The 25,350-nt window shown below is 52.1% G+C and overlaps 3 protein-coding genes across 5 annotated transcripts; 1 reads left to right on the forward strand and 2 right to left on the reverse strand.

Annotated features, from left to right (window-relative positions):
- The first annotated feature begins 7 nt into the window (after nt 1–7).
- Nucleotides 8–24,082, forward strand: LOC137453340 (uncharacterized). 3 transcript variants are annotated; one of them, XR_010990330.1, is made up of 3 exons: nt 8–154; nt 14,910–16,262; nt 18,331–18,412. XR_010990330.1 is itself a non-coding variant. In XM_068162509.1 (2 exons), exon 2 carries the CDS (start codon nt 22,640–22,642, stop codon nt 24,080–24,082), a length of 1,443 nt encoding a protein of 480 aa, XP_068018610.1. In that variant the 5' UTR covers nt 16,112–16,262; nt 20,651–22,639. The 3 variants fall into 3 exon arrangements, 1 of the variants encoding a protein (XP_068018610.1); XR_010990329.1 differs by having other exon boundaries at nt 10–154; nt 18,359–18,446; XM_068162509.1 differs by lacking the exons at nt 8–154; nt 18,331–18,412 and adding an exon at nt 20,651–24,082 and having other exon boundaries at nt 16,112–16,262.
- On the reverse strand, nt 1,658–4,657 carry TCF24 (transcription factor 24). The gene is made up of 2 exons (XM_068162573.1): nt 4,292–4,657; nt 1,658–2,065 (listed from the first exon to the last, which is right to left on the reverse strand). The coding sequence occupies exons 1-2, from the start codon at nt 4,655–4,657 to the stop codon at nt 1,952–1,954; spliced, it is 480 nt and encodes a 159-aa protein (XP_068018674.1). The 3' UTR covers nt 1,658–1,951.
- Nucleotides 8,631–18,436, reverse strand: PPP1R42 (protein phosphatase 1 regulatory subunit 42). Its single transcript, XM_068162510.1, has 8 exons — nt 18,308–18,436; nt 16,632–16,798; nt 15,976–16,114; nt 15,039–15,155; nt 12,084–12,201; nt 11,218–11,346; nt 10,390–10,533; nt 8,631–8,747 (listed from the first exon to the last, which is right to left on the reverse strand). The coding sequence occupies exons 1-8, from the start codon at nt 18,434–18,436 to the stop codon at nt 8,743–8,745; spliced, it is 948 nt and encodes a 315-aa protein (XP_068018611.1). The 3' UTR covers nt 8,631–8,742.
- Nucleotides 24,083–25,350: the final 1,268 nt, after the last annotated feature.

Consider the following 25,350-nt stretch of genomic DNA (forward strand, 5'->3'; position numbering starts at 1 on the left):
CCCGCGCGCAGGGGCAGGAGGCTGTCCCCGCCCGCCCTGCCGGGGTCACGCGCGTCCCCGCTTCCCGCCCTCCGGCCGCCTCAGCCGCGCTCGCCCCGGCAGCCTCCCACGGCCGCGCCGCGGCGCCTCGCCCGGAGCTGGGGCAGGAGAGCCGGTAGGGATTGCGGTAGGACGACCCGCCCCGAGTCCGTCAGCCGCGGGCAGGGGCGGGCGGGGGCTGAGGCCCGGAGCCGGGGGTCCGCCTGCTGCTGCGCCCTCCTGGGAGGGGAGGCGCGGGTCGGGGGCTGTGGGGCAGCTCCGGGGGCTGTGGGGCAGCTCGGGGGCTGTGGGGCAGCTCGGGGGCTGTGGGGCGGGTCGGGGGCCGTGGGGCAGCTCCGGGGCCGTGGGGCAGCTCGGGGGCCGTGGGGCAGCTCCGGGGCCGTGGGGCAGCTCCGGGGCCGTGGGGCAGCTCCGGGGCCGTGGGGCAGCTCCGGGGCCGTGGGGCAGCTCGGGGGCTGTGGGGCGGGTCGGGGGCTGTGGGGCAGCTCCGGGGGTCGCGGCTGCCCTGGGGAAGCTGGAGGTTTGCGGCGTGCTGCCGGGCTCCCCCGCGCCGGCTCCGTCTGCTCTGCTCTGGGTTTGGTGCCAGGCCGCCGCTGCAGGCACAGCTCGGTCTTTGGCTTGGCCTTTGGCCTCGCCCTGGGCTTTCACTTGGTTTCCCCCGGCTCGGTGCTGCCCACACAGAGGCACTGCTCCTGGGCCGTTCGCTGCTCTGCAGCGCAGCCTGTGTCTCCCGGCCCCCTCTCCACAGCGTCTCAGGGGCTGGGAGGGCCCCCACGAGACCATCGAGTCCAGAGCACTCCTGGAGAGCCTTGCCGTGCTGTCACTTCCACCTCACTCAGCAGCCACCCCCTTTGCGCCTCCTTCACGTCCCCTCCCTTCTTCCTAAATGGAGTTTGAAACCTAACTGCTGAGGTCTCCAGGAAGCAGGTACCAGAGGTGCAGGTCCTTAGCCTGAGAAACTGTCAGCCCTGCGCAGTGAGAGACTGCCAGAGCTCCTGCAGCTCAATGAGGAGATGGAGCCCACAGGGTGAGATTCAACAGCATGTTTACCCCAGCAGTACCAGGCTACAGGGGCAGTACAGAGCTTACAGAACAGACACAGCTGTGTGTTTAGCGTCAGCTTTGCTACAGAAGATGCTGAAGTGAAGGACATGCCATGAGCTAGCCAGCTCCTGGGGCTGCTGTGCTGCGGTGCAGGAGGCTGCCACCAGAGCAGAGAGCTGCACCGTGGTGCCTGAGCAGACAAGGGGACACTCACACACTGACACCTCATAACATGCACCACAACCCCATGGGTGCCCACCAGCAGAGCTCGGTGTGCAGAGCAGCCTGGGGCTGTGCCTGCAGGACAGGCTTCAGCACACTCTCACCAGAGCTGACCATGCCTTGATGTTCTCAGGAGCAGCCACCTGCACTGCCAGTCACACAGAGGACAAAGCCCTGACCTGGTGGTCAGTGGGATTTCCACCACCAGGTCCATGCAGTTAGGGAACCACATGCAGGACCTTGGTGGTTGTTTCCCTGTGGATGTCCTCTGCTGTTCTCAGACCTGCCCTTGGCTTTCCGCCCCAACCATGCTGCGCTGTGCTCAGCCAGCACTGTGTCACCCTTGCCCTGCTTGTCCACAGTGTAGTGGGTCACCACCAGTCCCAGAAGGCATCAGGTCACCTGCTCTGTAGTGCCTGCCCCTGCTTTCTGCTCGTTCCCCCGTGCAGCTCCCAGCAGTGTGCTCTAGACAGCAAGCCATGGGATGTCACGTTAGCTTCATGAGGTATTAATGACACTTCACAATCAGTTCCTTCTGCCCTACAAACAGCATTCCAGGAGTTACAGTCTGTCTGGGGCTATGGGGTTTAACTTAAGTATATATAAGGTGTAATAAATAAGAATGTTTTTAAAGCTGGCAGGGAGCTTAGATGTGTGGAGCTGCGGAGGTCTCCCCTTGGGCTGCGCCGTCGCCGGGTGCCGAGGGCGTCAGGAACTGTCCCGTAGCTCCGATGTACAGCCTGGAGCGCATCGGCCACTTCTGCAGGGGGAGAGACAGGGCAGTGCTGAGGCACCAGGGCCCTCAGCACTGCTTCAGCTGCTGGTGGAGCCCCAACAGCCCTGTGTGTACCGCCCTTAGTGCTGCCCAGCCTCGCAAGACCCAACCCCGCACAGGGGCTGCTAAAACCTCTGTTAAAAGGCATCTGATGCCATTGCTGTTTGGTGGCCTCCAGCACTGACAGCTTCTTTTTCTTTGTCAGTGGTTTCAGATGGGACAGCTCATCTCTCCCTTCACTGGTCATTGCAATCACCGGATGCATTGGGGTTAATGATTTATTCTCAGAGCTGGAGGCTCTTACCCCAGCAAACAGTGCTGCAGTGAGGGTAGGTGCAGGCTGTGCCCCGCTCTTGGGAGGCAGCACCCAGCTCCAGTCGGGTGTGCTCAGTTCATTACTGAAGAAGTGGAGATTTCCTGGGTGCAGAAATACCTGAAACTGCCAGCACTGTGTTCCTAAAGAAGGAGGCACTTTGGGCAGCAGGCTAGCACCTTTCTAGGAGTAGGCAAAGAGAGCTCTGAAAACTCGAGGGGTTTAACGCTGCCGGTGCCTCTCAGCTCTTCTACTTACAGACCTAAAGCAGCAGCATGCTCTGGCGTGGCAAGCCTGGCCCACCTCTTGCAGGAGTTTTACTCCAGCAGTGATGTTGTGAATTCATCACCAGACATCTGAGTTTAAGGTCATGAGCTGTACTCCTTTTTCACACACAACTGCAGTTGGATATTTCACTCTCCTTGCTATTTGTACTTCCTGTGCTTGATGGATGAGTGTGGTTAAAGCCCTTATCTACTCTGGTTGCCTCATATCCTGAATGTGAAGTTGGGGGGGGGGGTGTTTGAGACATGTGCTATGATTTGTCTGGGACACTTCTGTTCCAGTGCCAGCTGAAAGAGTTATTTACTACCAGGAGTATTAGAAAGCTTGGTTAGCTTCACAGACTCTTCACAAAGCAAACACAGATAAATGGCACCTAAATAAGCTTATAAAAAATGACTTCTCCATCAGTCCAGCAGTGCCATGCTGCAGTAGCCTGGGAGGTGTGATTCTGGGTCAGCCCACTGGGGCAGTAACCCTTGGAAAGCGTTTTCCTGCCACGGGTAGTTGGCAGCTGCTAAGAAGTGCCGTAGGAGACGTCTGTCCTGTTGCTCCAACCAAGGAAATGAACAGGAGCTACTTAGAGCTTGCTTTGAAATCCATCACTATTTTCCCCCATAAATTACAGCCCCACTTACACATCCATATGGATGTAAAGGTTTTGTGCTCCTAACGAGCCTGCTAATGATTTCACTGGCCACAGAACCTGCTCTGACGCAGTGCTTTCTGTAGCGAGCAGCGCTGCGAACAAGCAGCTCTCTGTGAATTAGTCACTTTAGAGCAGTTGGAGATTACTTCACAAATTAATCTTAATTAAATCATCCTGGTTCCAGAAAACCCAACCCCCCCCCCCAGTGCTGTAACTCACTCGCTGAGAGCAGAGCCAAAGAAAACAGCCCGTGGTGTTGGAGTCCCGTCAGTCACTGGGCAGCACAGCTGAAACCTGTTTGCAGCCCCAGGTCCTCCCCAGGAGCCGGCCCCTGCGCGTCCCCCTCTGCCCTGCTGTGACTCGCTTTTGATGGGGGGCAGAGCATGCAGCAAGTAGACAGAATGCATGCCTCAGAAGAGCACTTTCATAGAGGGGATTAACACTTAGACAGCCATTAATGTCCCCTTGCCTTCGTGCCCCAGCAGGGGAGACAGCGCAGGTGCTGCTGTGGCTGTGGTGGCTGCCGTGGGACATCCCTTCAGCCACACACATCCCCGCGGCTGGCTCTAGTGGGTCTGAGGGGAACACCAGGGCTGCCGGGCTGGTACCTCTCTGGTGCTGCCCTCTGCCTTCAGTCCCAAGGGACCAGTCCTGGGAGGACTGGACCTGCACTGCTAGTTGATGTGTTTGTGTGAAGGCACTGAAGATGGAGGGACAAAGCCAGTGAGCTCCAGGACATTTCCTTCAGTGGCTTCAAATCTTTAGTTTCATCTAAGTACTTTTAACATCAGTTGGGTTCTTCACTAAGGGGAGGTCAGTTTGGTTGGGGCTCTGAGCAGCCTGCTGTGGTTGCAGACGTCCCTGCTCACTGCAGGGGTGTTGGACTAGATGACCTTTAAAGGTCTCTCCCAACCCAAACCAGTCTGTGATGCTAGAAGGTCTTAGAGGAGTCTATAAGCTCTCTTACCTTGACGGGGTGCAGGTACCCATCCCCTCGGAGGGCACCCAAGCCCTCTCCCGGCGACTCTTCCTCATCCTGAAGGCTGCGAGTGAGGTGCGCGATGTAGGTGGTGGCCAGGAGCAGCACGTCCAGCTTGGAGAGCTTGGTGTCCGGGGGCACGGAGGGGAGAGTCTTCTGCAGCTCGAGGAAGGCATGGCGCAGGGTTTGCACCCTGCTGCGCTCCCGAGCCGCGTTGGCAGCCGCGGGCCTGCCCGCAGGGGCCCCGGGCCGCTGCCCCGCCGAGGGCAGGCAGGGACTGCTGCCGGCAGCAGAAGGCGGCAGGGCGTCGGGCTCCGTGCCCTCGCCGCTCTCAGCTGCGTGCCCGCACTCCATCGGGGACTGCCCGGCAGGGAGGCTCCTGCAGCCGACAAGGGAGAGCTGAGCTGCTGGTCCACTTGCTGCTTGCGAGTGTGCTACCACTCAGGCACAGACACGGGTTAAACCTTCACGGAGGCTGGCAGCTGCTGTGGGGGTCTGGGACAGTGCTGCACAGAGCACTTTTGTGTCACTCAGAACCTAGAGATCCCTCTGAGGAGCCCAGGTCTCGGTGCTGAGCTGTGCTGCCACAGTGGTGCCCGCTGACAAGCAGCTGCAGATCAGGCTCAGCATGACTCTGAAGTCATTCTCTGATTTACAGGCTCTTGTCTGATCCGGGCTGTGGGCTGCCCGTGGATCTGCTGGTTAGCTGCAGTCTTACCTCAGCAGTCTCTAGGTGCTCGGTGGGTTACAGAACAAAACCCCTCCTTGCAGGTGCAGCAGGGAGAGGAGCTGCAGGGTAAGGGTGAGACTCGGCTCATGATTTTCAAGAGCCAGCAACCGACTTCTCCTGACTCCCACCCCTCACATAACTCAGCAATGGCTGTGCTTATCCTTTATCTTCTACATTTTCAGACTTTGAAATAATCTTGTAAACGGGATTTGGGTCGCTGGGGGGCAAGAAAAGCTCTTGGAAACAACATCAAAAGGCTTCTTTCGAGCAAAGCTGAAAGTAACCACCACAAGGTCTTTGCCCAGCTGTCAGAGGCAGTCAGCTCTGCCTGTGCCAAAACTCCCACTCCCCTAATTCCTGCAGTCCCACAGTAAAATGCCCCCCACCCACACTCTCCAAAGAGCAGCACTCCTAGCTAGGGCAGTACCTGATCCTGCTGGCCTCAGTCAAGCAGCGCTTCCAGGGGTCTCAGATCCTGGCTTTCACAGGTGGGAAGCAGCCCAGCTAGACAACAAGGGCAGGAACAAGCCATGAAAACTTTCCATTTCATTCAAATACTGGGTAACAAAAAAAAAGGAATTGACACAGGTAAAGGGCTGAAGATCTGAACGGGCACGAACGATCTGATTGTGCACAAACGATCTGAACGGGCACGAACGATCTGATTGTGCACAAACGATCTGAACGGGCACAAACGATCTGATTGTGCACAAACGATCTGAACGGGCACAAACGATCTGATTGTGCACAAACGATCTGAACGGGCACGAACGATCTGATTGTACACAAACGATCTGAACGGGCACGAACGATCTGAACGGGCACGAACGATCTGATTGTACACAAACGATCTGATTACGCACGGGCTCCAGCCACCCGCCGAAGTCCAGCCCATGTCCCTCCGTGCCTGAGTCTGATCATGGCAGAACCCTGAGGACAAGGAGGCAAATGAAAGATTCCTAGCAGAGCCTTGAGGAAGCGTTCCTGAGCAAGCCTTTTGGCAGCGCCTGGTCTGATGGCCGTTAGCAGATGTGACCATGTGGGGTGGGGTGGTTTCTGTGCTGGTTATCTGTCTGCTCAGCACAGTCCAGATTGGAATTCCCTGTGAAACTCTCTGTCACCAAAGGGAGAAGCTCAGTGTTGTTTTCTTACTGTGAGATTATGACCAGTGTAACACATCCAATCACAGTGAGCTTGTCTTGAGCACGGGCTGGAAACTGGTCCCTAAGTGGGCTGCTTAAGTGAGGATGGAAAAGGTCCTCTGTGCTCTTTAACCCTGGCATTTTCTCATTCAGACACAGATCTGGGGGCCTTTTAGTGGAGAGAAGAATCATTGCTACAGGACATCATGACAGGCCAGCAGAAGAGTGTTGCTTTGTGTTCCTCAGAAGGATTGCTCTTTTGCCATCCCATCAGATCCCACTGAAACCAGGGATTCTTCCCTGGTCTCTGGAGGAGCCCAAATGATCCCGGGACCCAGGGCAGTGTAAAGCCTGAAGCAGAGGAGCAGGGCTGGTTACGCTCAGGGCTGAGTTTTGCCTCCTTGGTTTACAAGCAGGCTGAGAACTGGGGTGACTGTGTGTGACATGCACCACACAGAAACACACCTACCTGAAAGCCTCATTTCCTTGGGCACTGCTTGGAGCTGGAGTTTCTGTTTTGGGAGCTTCACATCGACAGCAGACGAAATGCTGGGCCTGGGAGGGGGGAAAGCAGCAAGATTTCAGCTGTGGAAGGGAAGGATTTTGCTTGGAATTTCTCCACTGTCAGATTTCCCATCAGCCAACCAAGATCTCTGCAAACTCCAGGGTCACCCAACCTTCACACTCACCCAAAACTGTGGCTGAAAACTCAACTAAGCAAAATGTGTCAGGGCAACAGCAGCCTCCTCTCCAATGTTAGAAGGAGGAGGTTTGTTTTCTAAGCTGTCTGGTGAGATGACCACAGCCGAGAGCAGAAGGCTCCCTCGAGTCCTGTGCTCTGTGTGGATGAAGCAGGGATGAAGGGATCTGCCCACGGGGGCCAGGGAAGGATGGCAAAGGCCAGAGAGAGCTCCCAGGCTGGAGAGGTGTGAAGCGGGGTGAACTTGCCCGCAGCCCTGTCGGTTGTTCCTGGAGGGAAATCCTGAACCTCTGTTACTTGGCATCGTTTTTCCAACGCCCCTGTCCTGTGCAGAGCTCCGGGAGCAGTTCAGGAGAACGACTCACTGGAGTGGTGGACCAGGAGCTCTCCGGTGATGTGAGAAGGCAGCCCCGGGGCTGCGGTAACCCCCGGAGGCTCCACAGCGATGCGGCTGCTGCCCCTCCGTCCCGTCCCATCCCATCCCGCACCCCCGGCTCCCCGCCGCCACCCGCGGGGACCCCGCTCTCCCGGCCCGGGATGAACTTACCGGAGCGGCTCTGCCCGGCGCAGCCCCCTCGCCTTCCCGGCCGGTCGCTTATAGCCGGCGCGGCCGGTGGGTGGGTGCGGCGGGGCCGGGTCGCACCTGCCCGCAGGGCCCCCCCGCCAGCCCGGGCGGCACCGACCGCCCCTTCCCGAGCGGGTGGGTCATTAATCACGGAGCTGTCGGGGGAGGCATCGCCTCGCCATCTCCCCTCCCAGCCCGGCACCAGCATTGCCCTGGGGCTGCCCCGGGGCCGGGCGGAGGAGCCCCCCGGTCCCCCGTACCCGCTATTTTTCTTGGGATAAAGTAGCGGGGTTTCCCGGAGGAGAGAAATTCAATCGCTCGGGCGCCGGGTCGTTAAACCGAGTCTGTTCTGTCCGCCGAGGTTCCCGGGGCCGTCGGGGGCTCCCCGGGGGGAGGCTCGGTCCCGCAGCCGCGCGGGGAGCGGGGTCATGGCCCTGGGGACACCGATGGGTCCGAACGGGATGAGGGGTGGCTTAAGAGCGAAGGGGGGCTAATCGAAAATTAGTAACGTTAATGAGAAGGGACAGCCAAAATAAATAGCGAGGGTGCGGAGCTGGCCCAGGCAAGCCCTGCGAGCAGCGCGATGGCGCGATAACGGCAACGCGATAAATCATAGCCCGGGCCAGCGCAGAACGGCCGGAGCGGCTCGCTGCTGGGGCTGCAGCCGAGGAGATGGAGGACTTCATCTGTACCCATGACTGGGAGTCCCGGCAAGGGACAGTTTAGGGCCGGGAGGGACGACCCTGGCGGCTGGGGAGCCGGCACCTGCCCCTAGCCCGTCCAGCGGGGCCGCTGCCCGAACCGCCCCGGGGCCGGTACCCACAGCCCCGCCGTGGCCCCGCTGCCCGAACCGCCCCGGGGCCGGTACCCACAGCCCCGCCGTGGCCCCGCTGCCCGAACCGCCCCGGGGCCGGTACCCACAGCCCCGCCGTGGCCCCGCTGCCCGAACCGCCCCGGGGCCGGTACCCACAGCCCCGCCGAGGCGGCTCTGCTGGGCACTGGCAGCTGGACGGCAAGGAAAGCTACCGGGCTGAGAGGGCAAGGTGAAACGGCCTCGGGTGTAAGCACTGCTCCTCACGGGACAGGCAGTGCCTGGGGTTTCTGACTGCTCCTCAGCAGTGTGAAGTTGAGCATACTTCATTCTGTGAGACGACAGACACTGCTGACAGCCAGAGACAAAAGGCCCTTTACTTGTAAGGCTGGAGGGAACAATAATTTAAGAATTAAGAGGCAAATGTTCAGGTCCTGCAGCTTGTGGCTTTTGGGGTTCAGTTTACTTCTGCCATGGCTTCAGATTCCTCTTCAGCCTACATCAGAGAGATCAGAGAAGAGATCTTTGTGTCAGAAGCAAGCCTCTATTGCTCCCATGTTCATTTATGCTCATCAACAGACAAAGGGCTGGGGGCAAAGGGATAAGGCCAGGCTCTGCAGTGGTTCCCAGTGACAGGACAAAGGGCTACAGGCACAAGCTGGAATCCAGCAGGTTCCACCTGAACAGGAGGAGAAGCTTCTGTGACCCTGTGTACTCATATTGTGGTCAGAGTAGTACCAAGGGGAGGTGTTCAGGCACTGATGTTTAGTTTTTCCCCTTTTGGTACTTGGAGCACACCAAAAAGCTTCAGCAGGACTGCAGATGGCTCTGAGAGCATCAGCATCTTTACTGACCTCACACCTCCTAGGTCTTAGGAACAGTTTTTGGTGGGGAGAAATGCTACTAAGAGTAGATGATGATTAACTTTGGAACTTGGAGAGTGGCTTATGATTAGCTGGCACAACCCAGTGTGCTTATTCCATACTGACTCTATCATTTAGAGGTATTACTGCATTGCTAATCACATAACTAGCACTGGGGGGACAAAAGGTGACTTTCCCACCCAGCTCTGAATGGCTGCAGTATTGCTATGGATACCTACAGTGATATTTAATTCCACAAGCAAGGAAGTGTGGGCAGAAACTGCTGGTTACAGGTTAAGTTTACAACATCAAAATGTCAGCAACTTCTCTGCTCAGGGAGAATTAATTATGGTGTATCCCACTGGAAGGTATTAGGTATCTTTAACATAGTTAAGGGGTTTGTTTGCTTTTAATTACTTCCTGCCAATATCCATAATTCTCTCTGAATGTTCCAAGCTCACTTAAAATCCAAGATAAAAATGCTGTTGTTTTTAGTACCACCAAAAAGAGAGATGAAGCCATATTCAGTAATCTAGGACTAGCTGGCTTGTCTCAGTTGGTCCAAGCTGTGTGTAACCCTCAGGGGATCTGAGATGCAGGCTACAAAGGTATTTAATGTCTGTTTTCCAGTTGCCAAGGTCAAACATCACCTAGTGTGTACAGGGAGAGAGGAAACATCTGTTGGAATAATTTGGTTGGCTAGCAGAGAGGGCAGAATTCAAATTCCCTGATTTCTTTGGTCTGACACTCAATTTCAATCAAACAGTGCAGGTATTTGTTCACTTGGGCGAGATTCCCTCACTTGCCATGGGGGCACATTATGCATATCCCTAATTACTGCAGCAGCTTTTCCTTGCTGTTGGCAGTAGCTGCGCTTCCAACAATCAGCTCCAGGATGGTTTTGCTGTTGGGGAAGACTGCAGTCAAACACACACAACAGAAGCTAGCAGCACTGCAGCCCAGTCACTACTGCCAGCTACTCCACTGCCTTGTACCAGAAACTGTCTTTCAAAGCAATAAAGCAATATTAACATAACATGGTTAACCCCCCCCGAGACTGGTTCCAGGTTGAATTCCACCTTCATGTGCTTGCTGGTTCAGTAAGGGCTGTACAGGCAGCACCCAACAGCTGAGGCCTTGAACAGCCTGGGCTGGTGGAAGGTGTCCCTGGCCATGGCAGGGGGTTTGGAACTGGATGGTCTTCAAGGTCCCTTCCAAGTCAAACCATTCTGTGACTCTGTGAACAGAGCTAAGAGCAATGTCTGAGGAACATACCTGACACTCTGTCTGCCTGATTTGCTTCCAGGGTTCCTGGCAGAGTCTCTCTTTTAACTTTGTGCATCTCAGGCAAAACTAAAGCACTTGGTTTTCCTTTTGCAGAGGGAAAGGGAGCAACAGGATAAGTGGTTTCAGAGTCAGCTGCAGAAAACAAAGGAAAAAGGATTAATCCACAATCCCAAGGCAAACCACATCTATCTGATCTTCATTATGACTGATCCCAGGTCCCAGTGTATCTTGTTACAGAAAGCAGTGGTAAGCTTTAGGGTGAAATGCCTCAGATTTGATAACTTGAGAAGGGAAACTCTGAGTGAAGCTATGGGAAGTGCTACAAACAGGGATGGAGGTGACTTGAGGCAGGTATTGCAGGCAGGCAGAGCTGTGTGAGGGGGAGCAGCATCCCCAGTCACACAGCTCCTCCTGGCAGTCGTTATCAGAAGGCAGAGCATTGCTGCTCCCTGCAGCAGCCCTGGGGCTGAGGCTGACAGCTGAGTGCTTCCCACTTCATAGCTTCCCAAACCACTATCTTCTGGGGAGCTCAGGAGTTAGTCATGTGAGGTGAAGGGCTCCAAAGATCGCGCTCTCTGCCCTAGCCACTGCAGCACACTTTCTGCTCTAAGCTCATTCCACCCCTTTTGAGTCCTCTGCATACCAGGGGGAACCACCACAGGGGCTGGTGCTAAGATGAGGTTTTTCTGTTGGAGAAGTTCAATTTCTGCCTCTGTGTCTCAGGCTCAGCAGCAGCAGAAGTCTGCTTACGGGGAGCTGATTGTTCTGTTCCTGTAGCACTGCACACGAGGGGAGGCCATGGATTTGTTTGCTTACAGAAATGCTGACAGGCTGCACTTCCATTTGTCATTCTCTCCTTGGCTTTTCTCCTGGCAGCTCTGGAGGCTTGCCAATTCATTAGGAACTGTCTCTCCACTTCTTTTATTTCTTTCCCATCGAGGGATTCTGTCAAAGAGAACATTTTCTGTGATACCTGCAGCTAACTCAAAGGCTGCCCAGAGCTATGTGTGGTGTGTGCTGGCTCTGGATTGGCTCTCTTCAATCCTCCTGAGCTTTTTGGTGAAAAAAGGCCCCCAGTGCTCACACCTTAGCTGCAAGAGAGGCTTGACACATCTTCATTACAGAAAGAATCCCCTCTTATTTTGAGAAGATATTTCATATCCACTGTTGTGCAGCAGCTTACAGAGAGAGATCTACAGATGCAGAAATCCAGGTTAGAAGCTGCTTGTCTCAGCAGCCAAGGAGTCTCACTGATCATGAGGACAGGTTTGTCTCTTTAATTCTACTCACCTAGGTGCCATAAACTCATGCTCTGTGTTTCCTTGGCTGCATCTGCATTTTTGAGTTGCCAATGAAATGTTGGCCCCAAACTGCAGTTGGGTTAGAGCTGTCCCAGGGCACTCTGATCTCCATTGTGCACACAGGCTTTTGCTTTCTCCCAGTGCCCAACACTGTGTACTCTCAGAGAAGAGAAGAACAACTTCTATAGTAATAGCCTTTATAAGATATTTGTTACCCTTATCCAAAACAATAAAGGCTGAGCAGCAGCTTTAGCTCCATTAGCTGCACATAAATGGAGCATGCCTCATTTGCCACAGACCTCCATGGCAGTGCTGGTGTGGGCACACGAGAAGTTACCAGCTGGGGTGGCTTTGGGGCTGGCTGCTGCTTTCCTTTTTTACCTAAAGCTGGTGACTGTACCACAATCCTGTCCCTGTACTTGGGCTCCTGGCAGATGGGGTTCCCTGTAAGGTCCATTCTGCAGAGCTTTGTCCATTGGTGTAATGCCACCTCCAAGTCCTGCAATTGATACAAAACCAGAAGATTGTGATTGCTTTTCCCCACCCTCTGGAGTAAAACCCAATAGGGATGTGGTGTGCCAGGCCCAGGTCCTGCAGGCAGAAGCAAGCTCAGTGAGGCTGTTCCTGTGGTACTATGCACATGAAGAATGGACATTGTCACAGGGGGGTGGGCAGCACTCCCTGAGTCTATCATAACTGCACAGGAGGAATGGTGGTGCAGTTGGGAAACTGCATCTTTAAGGATGCTGGATAATGACTACTGCCCCTAAAGCTGAGGAATTCCCAGCTCAAATGTCTGCTAATGCACCCCCATGGGCTCAGTGAGCCCCCAAGGTAAGTGTCTGATGGAGGCTGAGAAAGAGCAGACTGCAAAGGCTAAAACCAGAGCAAAGCTCCACAGACTGCCTCCCTCTCCAGGCAAACCTGCACTCCACAGGGGAAGCAGAGCCCCCCCTGCAGATCTGTGGGTGGTCAGTTGGAGCATTGGCTCGAGCAGTGACACTTTTGACATACACCTTTCTGAGTCCCTGCTTACCCAAGGGCAGCATGACCTCAAGCAAACCAATTCTGTCTTTTCAATACAATAAATTCAAGGTAAAAGGATGCAAAGCTGGGCAGATTGGTCCTTTCCACCCAGACACCCAACTTTCTGGCTTTCTGCTCCAAATTTCACTCCTTGACAGGCTTCCTTCTATGTCTGGAAAGATAAGGAGGGGTTCAAAATCTGTGTGAACAGGGGAGGAGAGAGAACTTGTGTTCCACATTTGGAAAAGATCTGCCCCTCCTGCTGTGAGAGTTCTCAACAGCACAAGGCTGTGGAATGCTTAGCTGGAAGCCAGTGCAACAGCATGCAGTGATGTGGGTACCTCTTGGCTCCTTCAGACTCAGGAAAGCACCTGGGCAATGCAAGCAGGGAGAACTCTGCTGTTCAGGCTCTGCTCCCTTGGTGGACAGTCCTCCTGGGAGTGCTCCCTGGGTTTCTTGCACATGTTTAGAACAATCAGGTGGAAGAGGAAGCAGCAGCACCGCCTCACCCCTCCAAACCATACCAGGTTTGATCTGCTGAAGGGCAGGCTGATAGCATCCATTGTTACCCAGTGACTGTAAGGTCTTTGCAGAAGAATGGAGAGAGAAAGTCTGGCTCCTTGAGGGGCAGCACTGATAAAACAATGGTGTGAGGAGCACTCCGCATGAGGAAGCGTTGATCCCTCTCGTGATGGGACCAGCAGGTACCAGCGTGGAAACTGCTCCAGGTTAGGTGCCAACAGTCACAAGCACAACTGTTTAGGGGAGAGGCAATTCAGGCTGGCCTGGTTAACAAAGAAATGGCACTGAGGAAGTGGATTGATTTATTCTTTGTGCATCCAGGCTTTGCCACTGAGATCTGTGCTGTGTTCTAGACTTCACTAGCAAGAATTTCTCACAGAGTAGTTGTGCAACACGCAGTTGCTGAAACCAAATGTCTGGTGGAGCTGTGATGAATGTACAGAGGGCGTCCTGGAGGTTTTTCTTAGCTGTTGCTCACTTGCTAAGTGACCCAGAACATGCTTACTCCAGAGCATGTTTAGCTAAGAGCACTCTGATGCTGTGCTGAAATCCGATTACCCTTCGGACACGCTCGAGTTGCTCCTTGCCTTCCTGTCTCTCCGAACGCGCCGCCGCTCCCCAGCCTCTCTGCGCACCGCGCTGGAGGGACCGGGCCCTCTTCTGGGCAGTCTCCAGTTGATAAATGATCATGTCAGGCTATCACTCTGAGGGCTGTTACAAAATACTGACCAGCAAATTATATTCCAGGGGGGGAAGGAGGGCGAGTGCCTTGGCGGGCAGCTGGGGCGCGGGCAGCGATGTTCTTGCCAATTAGCGCCGGCCGTTTAAGAGCTGGTGTGTGACCAGCCTGCTCCAGTTTGATGGGAGATGTCCAGCCCAGCTGCCCTAACTACATCTGCAGACAGCCATTTGTCACCACTTTGATTCCCTGTCATAATCTACTGGAGAAAATCTATAATTTTTCTCTTGTTCCTGACTGAATTCTGAAGGGAACGAATTCATCTTTTGTGATGTCCTCTTGGCACAATCAATAGTGGGCAGAGGTTGGATCAATTAAAGGCTGGGGAAATACTGATTTTTATAGCTATTTCTAGCTAGGTTTTCTCACACAAGTCATCATTTTCCTCAAACTAATGTCATAAATAATACCCTGGCTTTTGGGGGGCTCTTGTTGCTGTGGTGGTTTTTAACCATTCCTTTAGTATTCTAACCCAAGTTGCTGCCTCAAAGTTCTTGTGAGCCTGACTAAAGCCAAGCAGAGGCTCAAAGGGATAAACACATGAAGTAGCAGGCAATAGGAAACAAGTTCAAATCAACGGCTGCACTAAGATGGGCTTTATCCTTGTGGGAGCTGTTCACACTGCTGAGCAGAATGACTTCATTTGGTCCTGTCCCCTGTTCAGACTCTGTTGTATAAACTTCAGTCCTGTGAAACAAGGCTGTTGCCTGGATGTCTGTTGATTAAGCTAGCAATGCCCTGAATTAGGCAGAGCCTCAAGTGCTTGAATTCACTAGCCCTAATTCTCAGGGTTGCTGAAAAGCCAGGGAGGATGGGGTTGGTAATAGGAATAAATGTTTAGGTCTGAAATGATTACACAGAAGTGAGAAAAGAAAGTTGTGTTTCCTGCATTCCTTATGCCTCTCCCTCTCTTTTACAAGGATTCTGTGTTCTTGCTGCTGCCATCTCCTGCCCCACAGATGAGTGCTGGTGGCCAGCCCTGCCCAGACTGGATGACTCCTCCAGAGCCCAGTGGGTGAGCTAAACAGAGCAAGTGTTTATTGGAATACCTTCATGCACCGAAGCTGATTGTCAGCTGCTGTGAGATAGGAAAGATTTTCCAGCACTGCCAGCTCTTCCAATTCATCAATGTTGTTATTGCTGATATTCAACACAGTCAGAGATTTCTGGAGGAAGAAGAGCAGAAGAGGAAAACAATTATGAGTGAAGCTGTAAATTCTTACAGGAAGAGCAAGCACAGGAAGCAGAGCGTGCAGATAAAACCACCCCAGAGACTGGTTTCTGTTGGCTTTCCATTCTGTCCTAGATGCTGGCTGGTTGGGATTGAAGCCATTGCAGAGTAAGATTGTTTAACATATCTTAGTCAACCAGGAATTGTTGGGTTTCTTTAAACATGTCCCAGGTTTGACAGAGCTCTGCAAGTGCTGCTGACTCTGCATTTGAAGTGCCAAATGGACACAGCCAGTGCCTGCTGCTTTCCAGGGTTCCATCTTGCTACACACAGGGAATAAACCTCATCTCCTCAGTCAAAAGATTAGTGATGTTGTCACCAAAACATTTGCTTGTGGTACACAGGGAGCTCTGTGGTCCCAAGGTCTTGGCTTTTCCATCTCTGACAGCATTAAGAGCCAGAAACAGATAGGAGATGAAGTCTTAAAGAAGGACCAAACACCTAGCACTGGAAGGATACAAACAGAATGTTCTCATGTGTAGCCTGCACAAAGGTGTTAGATGGTCAAGAATACAAAACAAGACCCATGCCCAAAGACCTTAAATAAAAGCCAGGAAGAGCAAAATGTGAGTGACTGTAGGCCAGGATGCTGCAAAGCACTGACGTACAGGAGTTAGCATGCTGGGAAGGCACAGCTGTACAGCCTCTCTCTGCTTTCATCATTCCTCCCATGCAGAAGGACAGAGTAAGAGTGCTCCCCCAGGAAGATGGCAATGCTGATTAATGGCTCATTGATATTCTCCAAGTGCACTTACTGCCAGGGACCTGAGAGATCGTGGATCAAACACCAGCTTCTCACCCAGGGGCAGGCGTTGGCTTTCGATGTGTAACTCTCTTATTTTGTCAGTTTTATCCAAACCCTCCACCACAGTGATGCAGTTGCCCCCCAGGTACCTGCAGAACAGAACACACAACAGATTGAAAGCCTTTGGAAGCATAAGCAAACAGCAGGCATCAACACACTAAACAATAAACCAACATTCAGAAGTGTTCTCAAACAGTAACTGGGAACTGTAGCAGAAAACACAGTGAATTACCTCAGGTGAGTAGAACATGCAGCTGAGAGAGTATCTCAGTAGTCTTGTTTTATATTCTTATTACTGTCATTGTTTTTATTAGGCTGGAAAGGGAAATAGTCCAGAAGCAAGTCAATAGATTAAGATTATTATCATTATTGCTGAATGGCTGCAAAGGAATAGGATTCAGAAATAAATAAGATGATGATGAAATGGCTAAAAAGGAAAACCATCCAGAAGCAAATCAATATGTTAAACTCCTCAGGAGCTGCTTCTGTTTGCAAAGCAAAACTGGAGAGCTGAAAGGACCTTAATGGCTACTGAATTTTTCTCCATTTCTCAGTGCAGTAATTAGTCTTTTTAGCAAGGCAACAAATGAAGTCTTCCCCACTTACAGTTTTTCAAGGTTCTTCAGCGAGGAGAGGCTCTCCATGGCTGCAATGCAGTTGTTCTGGAGGTAAAGGTGTGTCATGTTGGAAGCAAAGTCCAGGTTCTGGATTTGCCTGATTCGGTTGTCGTACAGATACAGGACTCGGAGGTTTTTGCACAGGGAGAAGTCACCCTGAAACAAACAACAGCAAATTCATGCACACAGAGCTCACTCACTGCCTGCCTCTGCAGGCTGCTGACTTCCATGCCAGGGCTTCTACATTTCTGCCCTTAACAAACACTTTTAACAACGATTTTTCCCAGGCAAGCTGAATTATTATCAGTCATTAGCTCAGGGCTTGCAGAAACCTGCATGAATTCCCTATTACTGAGCTCCAGTGAAGGGTGGCAGGGTTAGCTTTGCAGGGGTAGGCTTTGGAAATGAAAAGTTCTGGATTCTACTTTAAATTAATAAGCCCCAGGGAACATTTTGTAGTTTGGGGTTTTTTTAAGTAGATTTTAACCTGACTAATTCAAAAAAGCCACTACAGCAGTCCCAGTTTGTTAGCCTCACTTGGCTTATTTCCTGTTCCTGAACCCCCCCTTTCCTCCCTGAGATTTCCTCTGAAAGCTAAGGAATAAATCACAGAGTGAGCAGATTGTGCTGCCAGTTAAGAACTCTGTCAGACTCCCAAGGCCAGGAAAGGAGGGCGACATGAGCGAGCCTCAGCCGAGGCTTGCACTTAGGACTCTGCAACAGCAGTCCTGCTGCCTTAGCAAAACAAACCATCTGCAGAGCTGCTAATTCCTGACATCTGCATTGCATTTTCAGAAGGGCAACCATCAATAAATACAAATTCATAAATAAAAGCCCAAACTGTTGCAGAAAGGAGGAGTTTTGCAGACTCAGTGCCAGCAGGCTGGACAGGAGCGCAGGCCTCACTGATTAACTTGAAACTGATTTTATATGTGCACACCTAGAGAGCTTTTAAATGAGTTTACTATAGAATATTGATGAGATTAAATACATTGATTTGGAATACAGGCAAGTGGAATTATCATTTCCATTCTGGTGCCTTCCTGAAAGCTCCTTTACAATGCAGCAGCTGTGAAATAATCAAAACTGGTTTGATTTGATTCCTTCTCAGAGCTGCAGATTTCCCTTACTACAGAATGTGAAATAATGCAAAAATCACTTCCCTCTGACACTTTCTCTCTCCTGGAATTCCCTACATGGGTTTTCTATTTTCATTAATTAATGGCAAACATAGTGAGCTGGTAATACCTTCTTGTCTCCTACACAGATGATCAAGGTGCCAGGTAAGTAAAATCAGGTTTTTGCCACCCACAGAAAGGAGAGTTGGGTCTGTTGTAAGCACCCCTGCAGCCTGCTGCAGTTACACTCCCCCACTGTGGTGTTTTGTGTGGAAAGTCAGAGCTGAAAGATTATTTCCATGTTTCAGAAGCCACCCATTTAAAGTCCATCTGAACACTTTCCCAGGATCACAGAGCAGCGAAGGCTGAAGCATGGTTCCAAGCACTAAGCCTTAACTGCAGGTCAGGGTAAACGTTAAACATACAGCTTTTATAGAGCAGAGACTTGGCTTTGCTTGTCCCCCTCCCCAAAACCAAACAACTCATCACAAGAGCAGCAAAACACCTGAGCAGCCAGGCTAACAGCAATAAAGAAAACCAATCTCACAATCACATCTATGTTTTTGTCAGCTAAATTCAGGTGAGTTATTTTCCGCAGACGCTGCCCGAGGTTCTCCTGGCTGCGGTTCCTCTGAGCCACGCTTCTGGCAATCAGCTCTGCTGTCAGTTGAACCATCCCTCTGCACAGCACAGGCTGCTCTGCTGCTTCTCCTGGGGGTGTATTCCACCTCGAGCACTCTGAAAACAAAACAGGAGAACGTTCTGCTTGTCCCTCACAGCCCTGCAAACAACATAGGAAGATGCTCTACTGCTTGTACCCTAGTGCCTCGACTCTGGTGTTTCCCCAGCCCCCTTTTTGCTTACTGTGACACTTTTCCGTGTCATCTTGGCTGCTTTTAAACCTCTACCCCATTAGTCTTGCTCTTTCAGTGTATTAAATGACATTTAAAACACAGTGCTACAGCTGATTTGTTGTTGGTGAGCCTAACAAAGAGCCTGCTGGAGTCTTTCTCCTCTAGAAAGCCGAGCACAGCAGCCCGCTGCACACCCTCTGCAGTTCCACCTTGCCCGGGTGGGGCTTGCGTTTTGCCCTTTTACTTGAAGGTGGGCAGAAGGAAAGCCGAAAGGGCTTTTTGTTATCGTTATCATTTTTTCCCGAGAAGTGCCTTTCCTGCCGTTTAACTAAACGGCTGTCGGAGCCCTTGCTTAGACCTCCCACAGCAAGCAGTAAGCGCAGAGGCGGGGCCGGGCTGCCGGCCCCGCTCCTGGAGCTGGCCCCGCGTCCCTCGTCCGCCACCCCTCACAATCCCTGGGAAGCTGCTTCCCTTCGAGGGGGTCAGGGTGCGCTCCCAAGGCCAGCTCGGCCCCGCTGCCCCTCACCTCCCGAGCGCGGCGGGCGGGGAGCAGCGGCGGGCGGGGAGCAGCGGCCGGCGCCTCCTGCCCCTTCGGTTGCCAGGACAACCGCGTGACAGCGGCCCCGCCCGAGCGGCGCTGCGCCTGCGCACTGGGGCCGGCAGCGGCGGGCCCGGCGCCGTCTCGGCCGTCCGTGGCCCATAGGAGAGCGAGGGAGGGGCTCGGGGCGGGCGGCAAAGCGCCGCCGAGGTGCTGAGGGGCCTGGAGCATCTCTGTGCGAAGGAAAGGCTGAGAGCACTGGGGCTGGAGAAGAGCAGGGAGGGCATCTTGTCAGTGCTCCCCAGTAAGCGCAGGGCAAGAGGGTGCAGCCAGGCTGCTCCTCGGCGATTGCCAGTGACAGCACATGGGCCGGTGGGCACCGGCTGAAAGGCAGGAGAGGCTTTTGTACTGCGAGAGTGACCAGGCACTGGCACGGGCCGACCAGAGAGGATGTGCATGCTCCAGCCCTGGGGATCTTCAAAAGCTGCCTGGAGAGTGCAGCCCTGGGCAGCCTGCTGCATGGCAGCCCAGCTGCATGGCTGCCCAGCTGCATGGCGGCCCAGCTGCATGGCGGCCCAGCTGCATGGCAGCCCAGCTGCATGGCTGCCCAGCTGCATGGCTGCCCAGCTGCATGGCGGCCCAGCTGCATGGCGGCCCAGCTGCATGGCTGCCCAGCTGCATGGCGGCCCAGCTGCATGGCTGCCCAGCTGCATGGCGGCCCAGCTGCATGGCGGCCCAGCTGCATGGCTGCCCAGCTGCATGGCGGCCCAGCTGCATGGCGGCCCAGCTGCATGGCTGCCCAGCTGCATGACTGCCCAGCTGCGTGGCGGCCCAGCTGCATGGCTGCCCAGCTGCATGGCTGCCCAGCTGCATGGCGGCCCAGCTGCATGGCGGCCCAGCTGCATGGCTGCCCAGCTGCATGACTGCCCAGCTGCATGGCGGCCCAGCTGCATGGCGGCCCAGCTGCATGGCTGCCCAGCTGCATGGCGGCCCAGCTGCATGGCTGCCCAGCTGCATGACTGCCCAGCTGCATGGCTGCCTTGGACCAGCTGACCTCCAGCGGTCCCTTCCCAGCTCCACCCTCCTGTGAGTCTATCGGCTGAGCACATTAATGACTTGCTGAAGGCAAGAAAGGCTTATACTATGTGCTTGGTGTGTAGTTACATCAAAGTGCATCAGCTGGTCAGTGACAGCATGTGTTGGCCCTGATGAAAACAGAGTAGGACTTTATTTCTCTTAAGGACAGATACAAGCAGGTGTGTTCCACTGTGAGCTCTGTTACAAATGCATACAAGTTAGAGTCCCATCCTCCCAGCCCTCTATGCCTCTAATGTTCTGTGTCCTTCTCTCTGAGGATACCAAGATTGTAAAGTGTCTTTTATTTTGGTGGTGGAGTCCAAAGTGAGGATGGCCTGGAGCTGCTCCTTCTGGGAAATGTTTCTGTAAAGCAAGCCTGGTAATATCCGAAAGTTAATTTTGCTCTCCCTCATGGCTGTAGGTTCTGCAGGTGTCTAGGGCTGCCTGTTAGTAATCTGATTTATCAAGGCAGAAAGAGCTCTGAGAAGTATCAGAGAGAATATTTATTGAGCTCTGGAGCAGGATTCTCCTCTGGTGGCACAGAGGATATGGAACAATCATCTCTGTACTCCCCAGCATGGCAGTAATTTGGCTGAGTACAAAAAGTCCTTGTCTGGATAAAAGCTTTTGGACGTACCTGTGTAAAATCCTGGATCTGGCTGTTTCTGACAGTTCCAGATTGTGAGATGGAACTGAGATTTACTTCTAAGGACAGAAAACAACTGAAGAGCCTCCCTTGCCCAAGCACTGTCTGGCATTTTGCATCAAGGTGTGTGGGTTCTGTGTGTGGGTTGTTGTGGAAGACGAGAAGTTTGTCTCTCTTAATGTAAATCAACAAAGATAAACTGATAGCAGAGCCACTGGAAAGACCAATCCTGGATGCAAATCAGCTTGTGATTGCATCATGATAACGTCGGACTACAACAATGGACCTAACGACCCAGCCATCACGCTTTTTGGACAGGGTGGTTCCCGCCCATCAAGTACCTTGGGCAGGGTGACAACAATGGACCTAACGACCCAGCCATCACGCTTTTTGGACAGGGCGGTTCCCGCCCATCAAGTACCTTGGGCAGGGTGATACGATGGTTTCCACCACCTGTGTAAAGGAATGTGGGAAGACTTGTCTGAATGGAAGGGGGGGGACGGAGGCCCCCCTCGCCTCCATCCAAAAATCTTGCCCACATACACAGCGATACACAGAAAGATTTCCGGGGGAACAGATACCTGGATTATTTCCTTGCCTCTGGAATACCTGACATTCCAACACCTGCCTGAGGACTAAAAAAACTGTATAAAAGACCTGAGTGACACTGTCAAGGAAGAAGAGAGAAGACGGCACCATAACATCACGGGGCAACGCAACGCATCTTGGACTCTCACCACCCCTGACCGTTGGTAATATAATCTCTTTCTGACTTTCTCCTTCTAATTCCTTCCCTCTTCTCCCTCTCTCTCTCCCTCTCTCTCTCTCCATTTTCTCCCTCTCCCTTCTTATGTCCACTTTATCTAATAAATAGTCTAGCTGTTGATACTTTGGCCTCGTTTGTGCCTTTAATTTCACAACACGGGAATATTTAAAAGAACTGTGTCTCCGGACCGAGACATCTAATGTCTCCGGACCTTGACATTTAATTGGCGTAGTCGGCAGGATTCCCGTGCAGTGAAAAGTATCACAGCAAAATTATTGCATTTCTGAGAACCCCGAAATGTGTGTGTGTGCCTGAGACGTACTTTTAGTACGAAGCGAGAGTGGAGTCCAGATTCGCGTTTCCACTCGCCCGCGAGGGAAGTGGCCGGAGAAGGACGAAGCGAAATTTTCAGAGAGACTGTGTGGGAGTTCTCAAAAGCTTTAAATGTGTGTGCTTTCTCGGGGAAGATTATCCGGGGTACAACTGTTGGTTTTATAGTGTGACCTCCTCGAGAATCCTCTGTACCCTGCTTTAAATTTGTGTGTGCATTCCCGGGGAAGATTATCTGGGGTACAACTGTTGACTTTATAGTGTGACCTCCCCGAGAATTCTCAGTACCCTCTTTTAGGAAACCCAGTGTTGGTGATATTTGTAAAGTGTGGCTTTCCCGAGAAGCCCAGTATTGCAGCAAAAGTTGAGAAACTTCTGCCGGTGTGTGTTCGCTCAGGGAAACAGAGTAACTCTTCCCTAAGAATCACAAGGTTGTTATCCTAGTGTAACAAAAAAAATTGAGGTACAAAAGCTAAGAAGCTTTTGCAAGTGTGGGTTCACTCAGGGAAATAGTGTGACTTCCTTGAGAAGCCCAAGTTGTTGTTGTTTTTTCTTGTGTGTGACCTCTCCTGGGAAATCTATTGTGCATTTTTTCCTGGAGAAGATTTTGCTGGTACAAACAGTGTTTTTATCTGAATCCGCTGTGAAACTTAGTGCCCCATTAAGAAATGCTTTGTGAAACAAAAGAGATGGCCCGGTGTGAGAGGCTTTTTAACCTTTTAGAAATTCACGGGGCCCGCCCATCTATACAAGGTCTTGATTGGGCTTATGAAAACTGGAATAATTTCCAGAGTGTGGCTGATCGTATTTTGGCTCTGCAAAAGGAAGCCAAGGCAAAAACCGGAAAAGGGAAAGCTTTTATTTGTGCAGTGTTAGGCGCCTGTTTAGCAGCTGCAGTGAGAGAGAAAGAGGAGTGGTATGAGAAAGAAAATAAGACTATTTCCTCTTTGCAGGGCTTAGTAGACGCACTACAAAGCCATGTGGCTACTTTAAAAAATGTAGTAGCAGATCTTAAACTTCAATTGGAAGCAAAACAGGAGGGGGATTACCCGGATCCTGCCCCCATATATCCTCGGGCAGAATTGACAGCGGCTAAGGAAGCTGCTGCGCATATCAGACCTCTCATTAAAACTGAAGTTTTATATGAGGATGGGGAGGTTACCCCCACTATCACAACCAAAGAAACACCTTTCTCCTCAACTGAATTGGCCAAAATTCGTAAAGAATTTGCACGCTCTGCTGGGGAATCTGAGGTGGAATATGTCTGGCGAGTTTCAAAAACTGGAGGTGATCAGATTCTGTTAACAGAAGCTGAAGCCATGGGCTATTGGGGTGATAATGTTTTTCTAACTACAAAAAACAGAAGTGGACCCTGGAGTCTTACGCAAAGAGCTGCCTATTGGGCAGGGGGGTTTGATCCAAAAGAGAGGGGTGAACCCCTAATTCTGCGGGGAGGGATGAATCAGATAATGGAGAATGTGCAAAAGGCTGCATGCCTGCAGATGATATATGAAAGGGAACTAAAACATCATTTTGAATCCCCTCTTTCTCTCCTGGTAGACGCAAACAGAATGACTGCCCTGGTTAGGGGCCTCCCTGACTCGCTTAAAATAAGAGGCATCCAGCTCCAAAAAGAAATAGCTGATACCCCAATTTCCTCCAGGATGCAGGCTGCTCTAAGACATAATTTAGCACACGGAGGCAGCCAGCCTGACTTGAAACCATGGACGTGGGAGGAGGTCGGAAGGGAGTTATTAGACTATGCCAGGCAATATAGTATCCCTGAAGAAATTAAAAAAACTGACCCTAGGGGCTTGAGGCATGTAAAACTGAACCACTTGCCCTCAAGTCCCCAGGGGTTTAACCGTGCCCCCAGCCGGCTTGGAACAGGGGGCAGGGAACACACAAATACCCGGCAATATTGGTGGAACTTAGGTCTAAAGAAAAATATCCCCAAAGAAGTGATAGATGGGCTAAACACAAAACAATTAGAAGTGATTGTGAAGAACTGGCCTGAGCCCAATCAGAAAATTGAGCCCACTGCACCCCCCTTAATAGACCTGTCTGAGGAGAATAAAGGCATGCCTTCTTTTCAGCCTCAGGGAAACTGAAGTCTTCACCCCCCAATGGTGGGCGGAGGGGTGAAGGGTGGATGTATATTCGTCAGCTCACCGAAAATGGCCAGGGCGATTTACTAATCACTGGCATTGTAGGACCAAAACAAATTCCTATTACATTTTTAGTAGACACCGGGGCTCAGATCTCAGCTATTAAAACGAAGGATGCTACTGATTGTGGAGTGGTGCCCTCCAAACAAAAATTGCTGGTAGCAGACGCCCTGGGTCAAACCCATGCACAGGCATTAGCAACCATCCGGTTACGCTTGCCGGGGGAAGATAAGGACACTAAGGTGTCAATGGTCGTAGGGGAGTTTCCAACTAACCTCCTAGGGCTTGACGTTTTAAAAGGGAAAACCTGGTCAGACAACAAAGGGCGAAAATGGTCTTTTGGGTCTCCCATAATGAGCATTCGGCTGCTGAAAGCCGTACCTCTCCTACCTCACTCAAAGCTGACAAATGTTAAACCTTATCCTATACCTCTGGGAGCTAAAGAAGGAATAGTGCCTGTACTGGAGGACTTAAAAAAACAGGGCATTGTAGTTCCCACCCACTCTGCTTTCAATTCCCCAGTTTGGCCTGTACGAAAGCCTAATGGGACATGGAGGCTGACCATTGATTACCGCAGGCTTAATGCCAATACTGAACCACTAACAGCTGCAGTGCCAAATATTGCTGACCTCATAGCTACAATACAGGAGAAAGCACACTCGATTATGGGTACAGTGGATGTGAAAGATATGTTTTTTATGGTCCCGCTGCAACCTGAGGACCAAGACCGCTTTGCTTTTACATGGGGTGGTCAACAATTCACATTCACACGTCTCCCACAGGGATTTAAGCACTCACCCACTTTTGCCCACCATGCGCTGGCACAAGAACTGGAAAAGGTCCAACTAGAGCCAGGGGTCAGTGTTTACCAATATATTGATGACATTCTGGTAGCAGGAGAAGATATTGAAGGGGTACGAGTAACCCAGGATAATATAATTTCACATCTAGAAAATTTGGGGCTGAGAATACCACCTGAGAAAGTACAGACGCCCTCAAGTGAAGTGAAGTTTTTGGGAATCTGGTGGAAGGGGGGAATGACCTGTATTCCACCAGACACCCTTTCCTCCCTGGACCAGATCAAAATGCCAGAATCCAAAAAGGATTTGCAACATGCACTAGGATTACTTGTGTTTTGGAGGAAACATATTCCTGATTTTTCAATTATTGCAAGACCCCTATATGATTTGTTACGCAAAGGCGTTCAGTGG

Source organism: Melanerpes formicivorus, unplaced genomic scaffold (genome assembly GCF_026170545.1).
Source record: "Melanerpes formicivorus ecotype bairdi unplaced genomic scaffold, bMelFor1.0.p_v2 SCAF_65, whole genome shotgun sequence".
Classification (NCBI taxonomy): domain Eukaryota; kingdom Metazoa; phylum Chordata; class Aves; order Piciformes; family Picidae; genus Melanerpes; species Melanerpes formicivorus.

What these genes read in the sequence shown, in the direction of transcription:
- PPP1R42 (XM_068162510.1), bottom strand. Translation starts at nt 18,436, where the DNA reads ATGGTTCAACTGACAGCAGAGCTGATTGCCAGAAGCGTGGCTCAGAGG. An exon ending in ACAAAAACATAGATGTGATT is followed by an intron (nt 16,799 to 18,307) that starts GTGAGATTGGTT and finishes TGTTTGTTTCAG; the next exon opens with GGTGACTTCTCCCTGTGCAA. An exon ending in ATCAGCTTCGGTGCATGAAG is followed by an intron (nt 12,202 to 15,038) that starts GTATTCCAATAA and finishes TATCAATTGCAG; the next exon opens with GACTTGGAGGTGGCATTACA.
- TCF24 (XM_068162573.1), bottom strand. Translation starts at nt 4,657, where the DNA reads ATGGAGTGCGGGCACGCAGCTGAGAGCGGCGAGGGCACGGAGCCCGAC. An exon ending in GGTACCTGCACCCCGTCAAG is followed by an intron (nt 2,066 to 4,291) that starts GTAAGAGAGCTT and finishes CTCCCCCTGCAG; the next exon opens with AAGTGGCCGATGCGCTCCAG.
- LOC137453340 (XM_068162509.1), top strand. Translation starts at nt 22,640, where the DNA reads ATGCTTTGTGAAACAAAAGAGATGGCCCGGTGTGAGAGGCTTTTTAAC.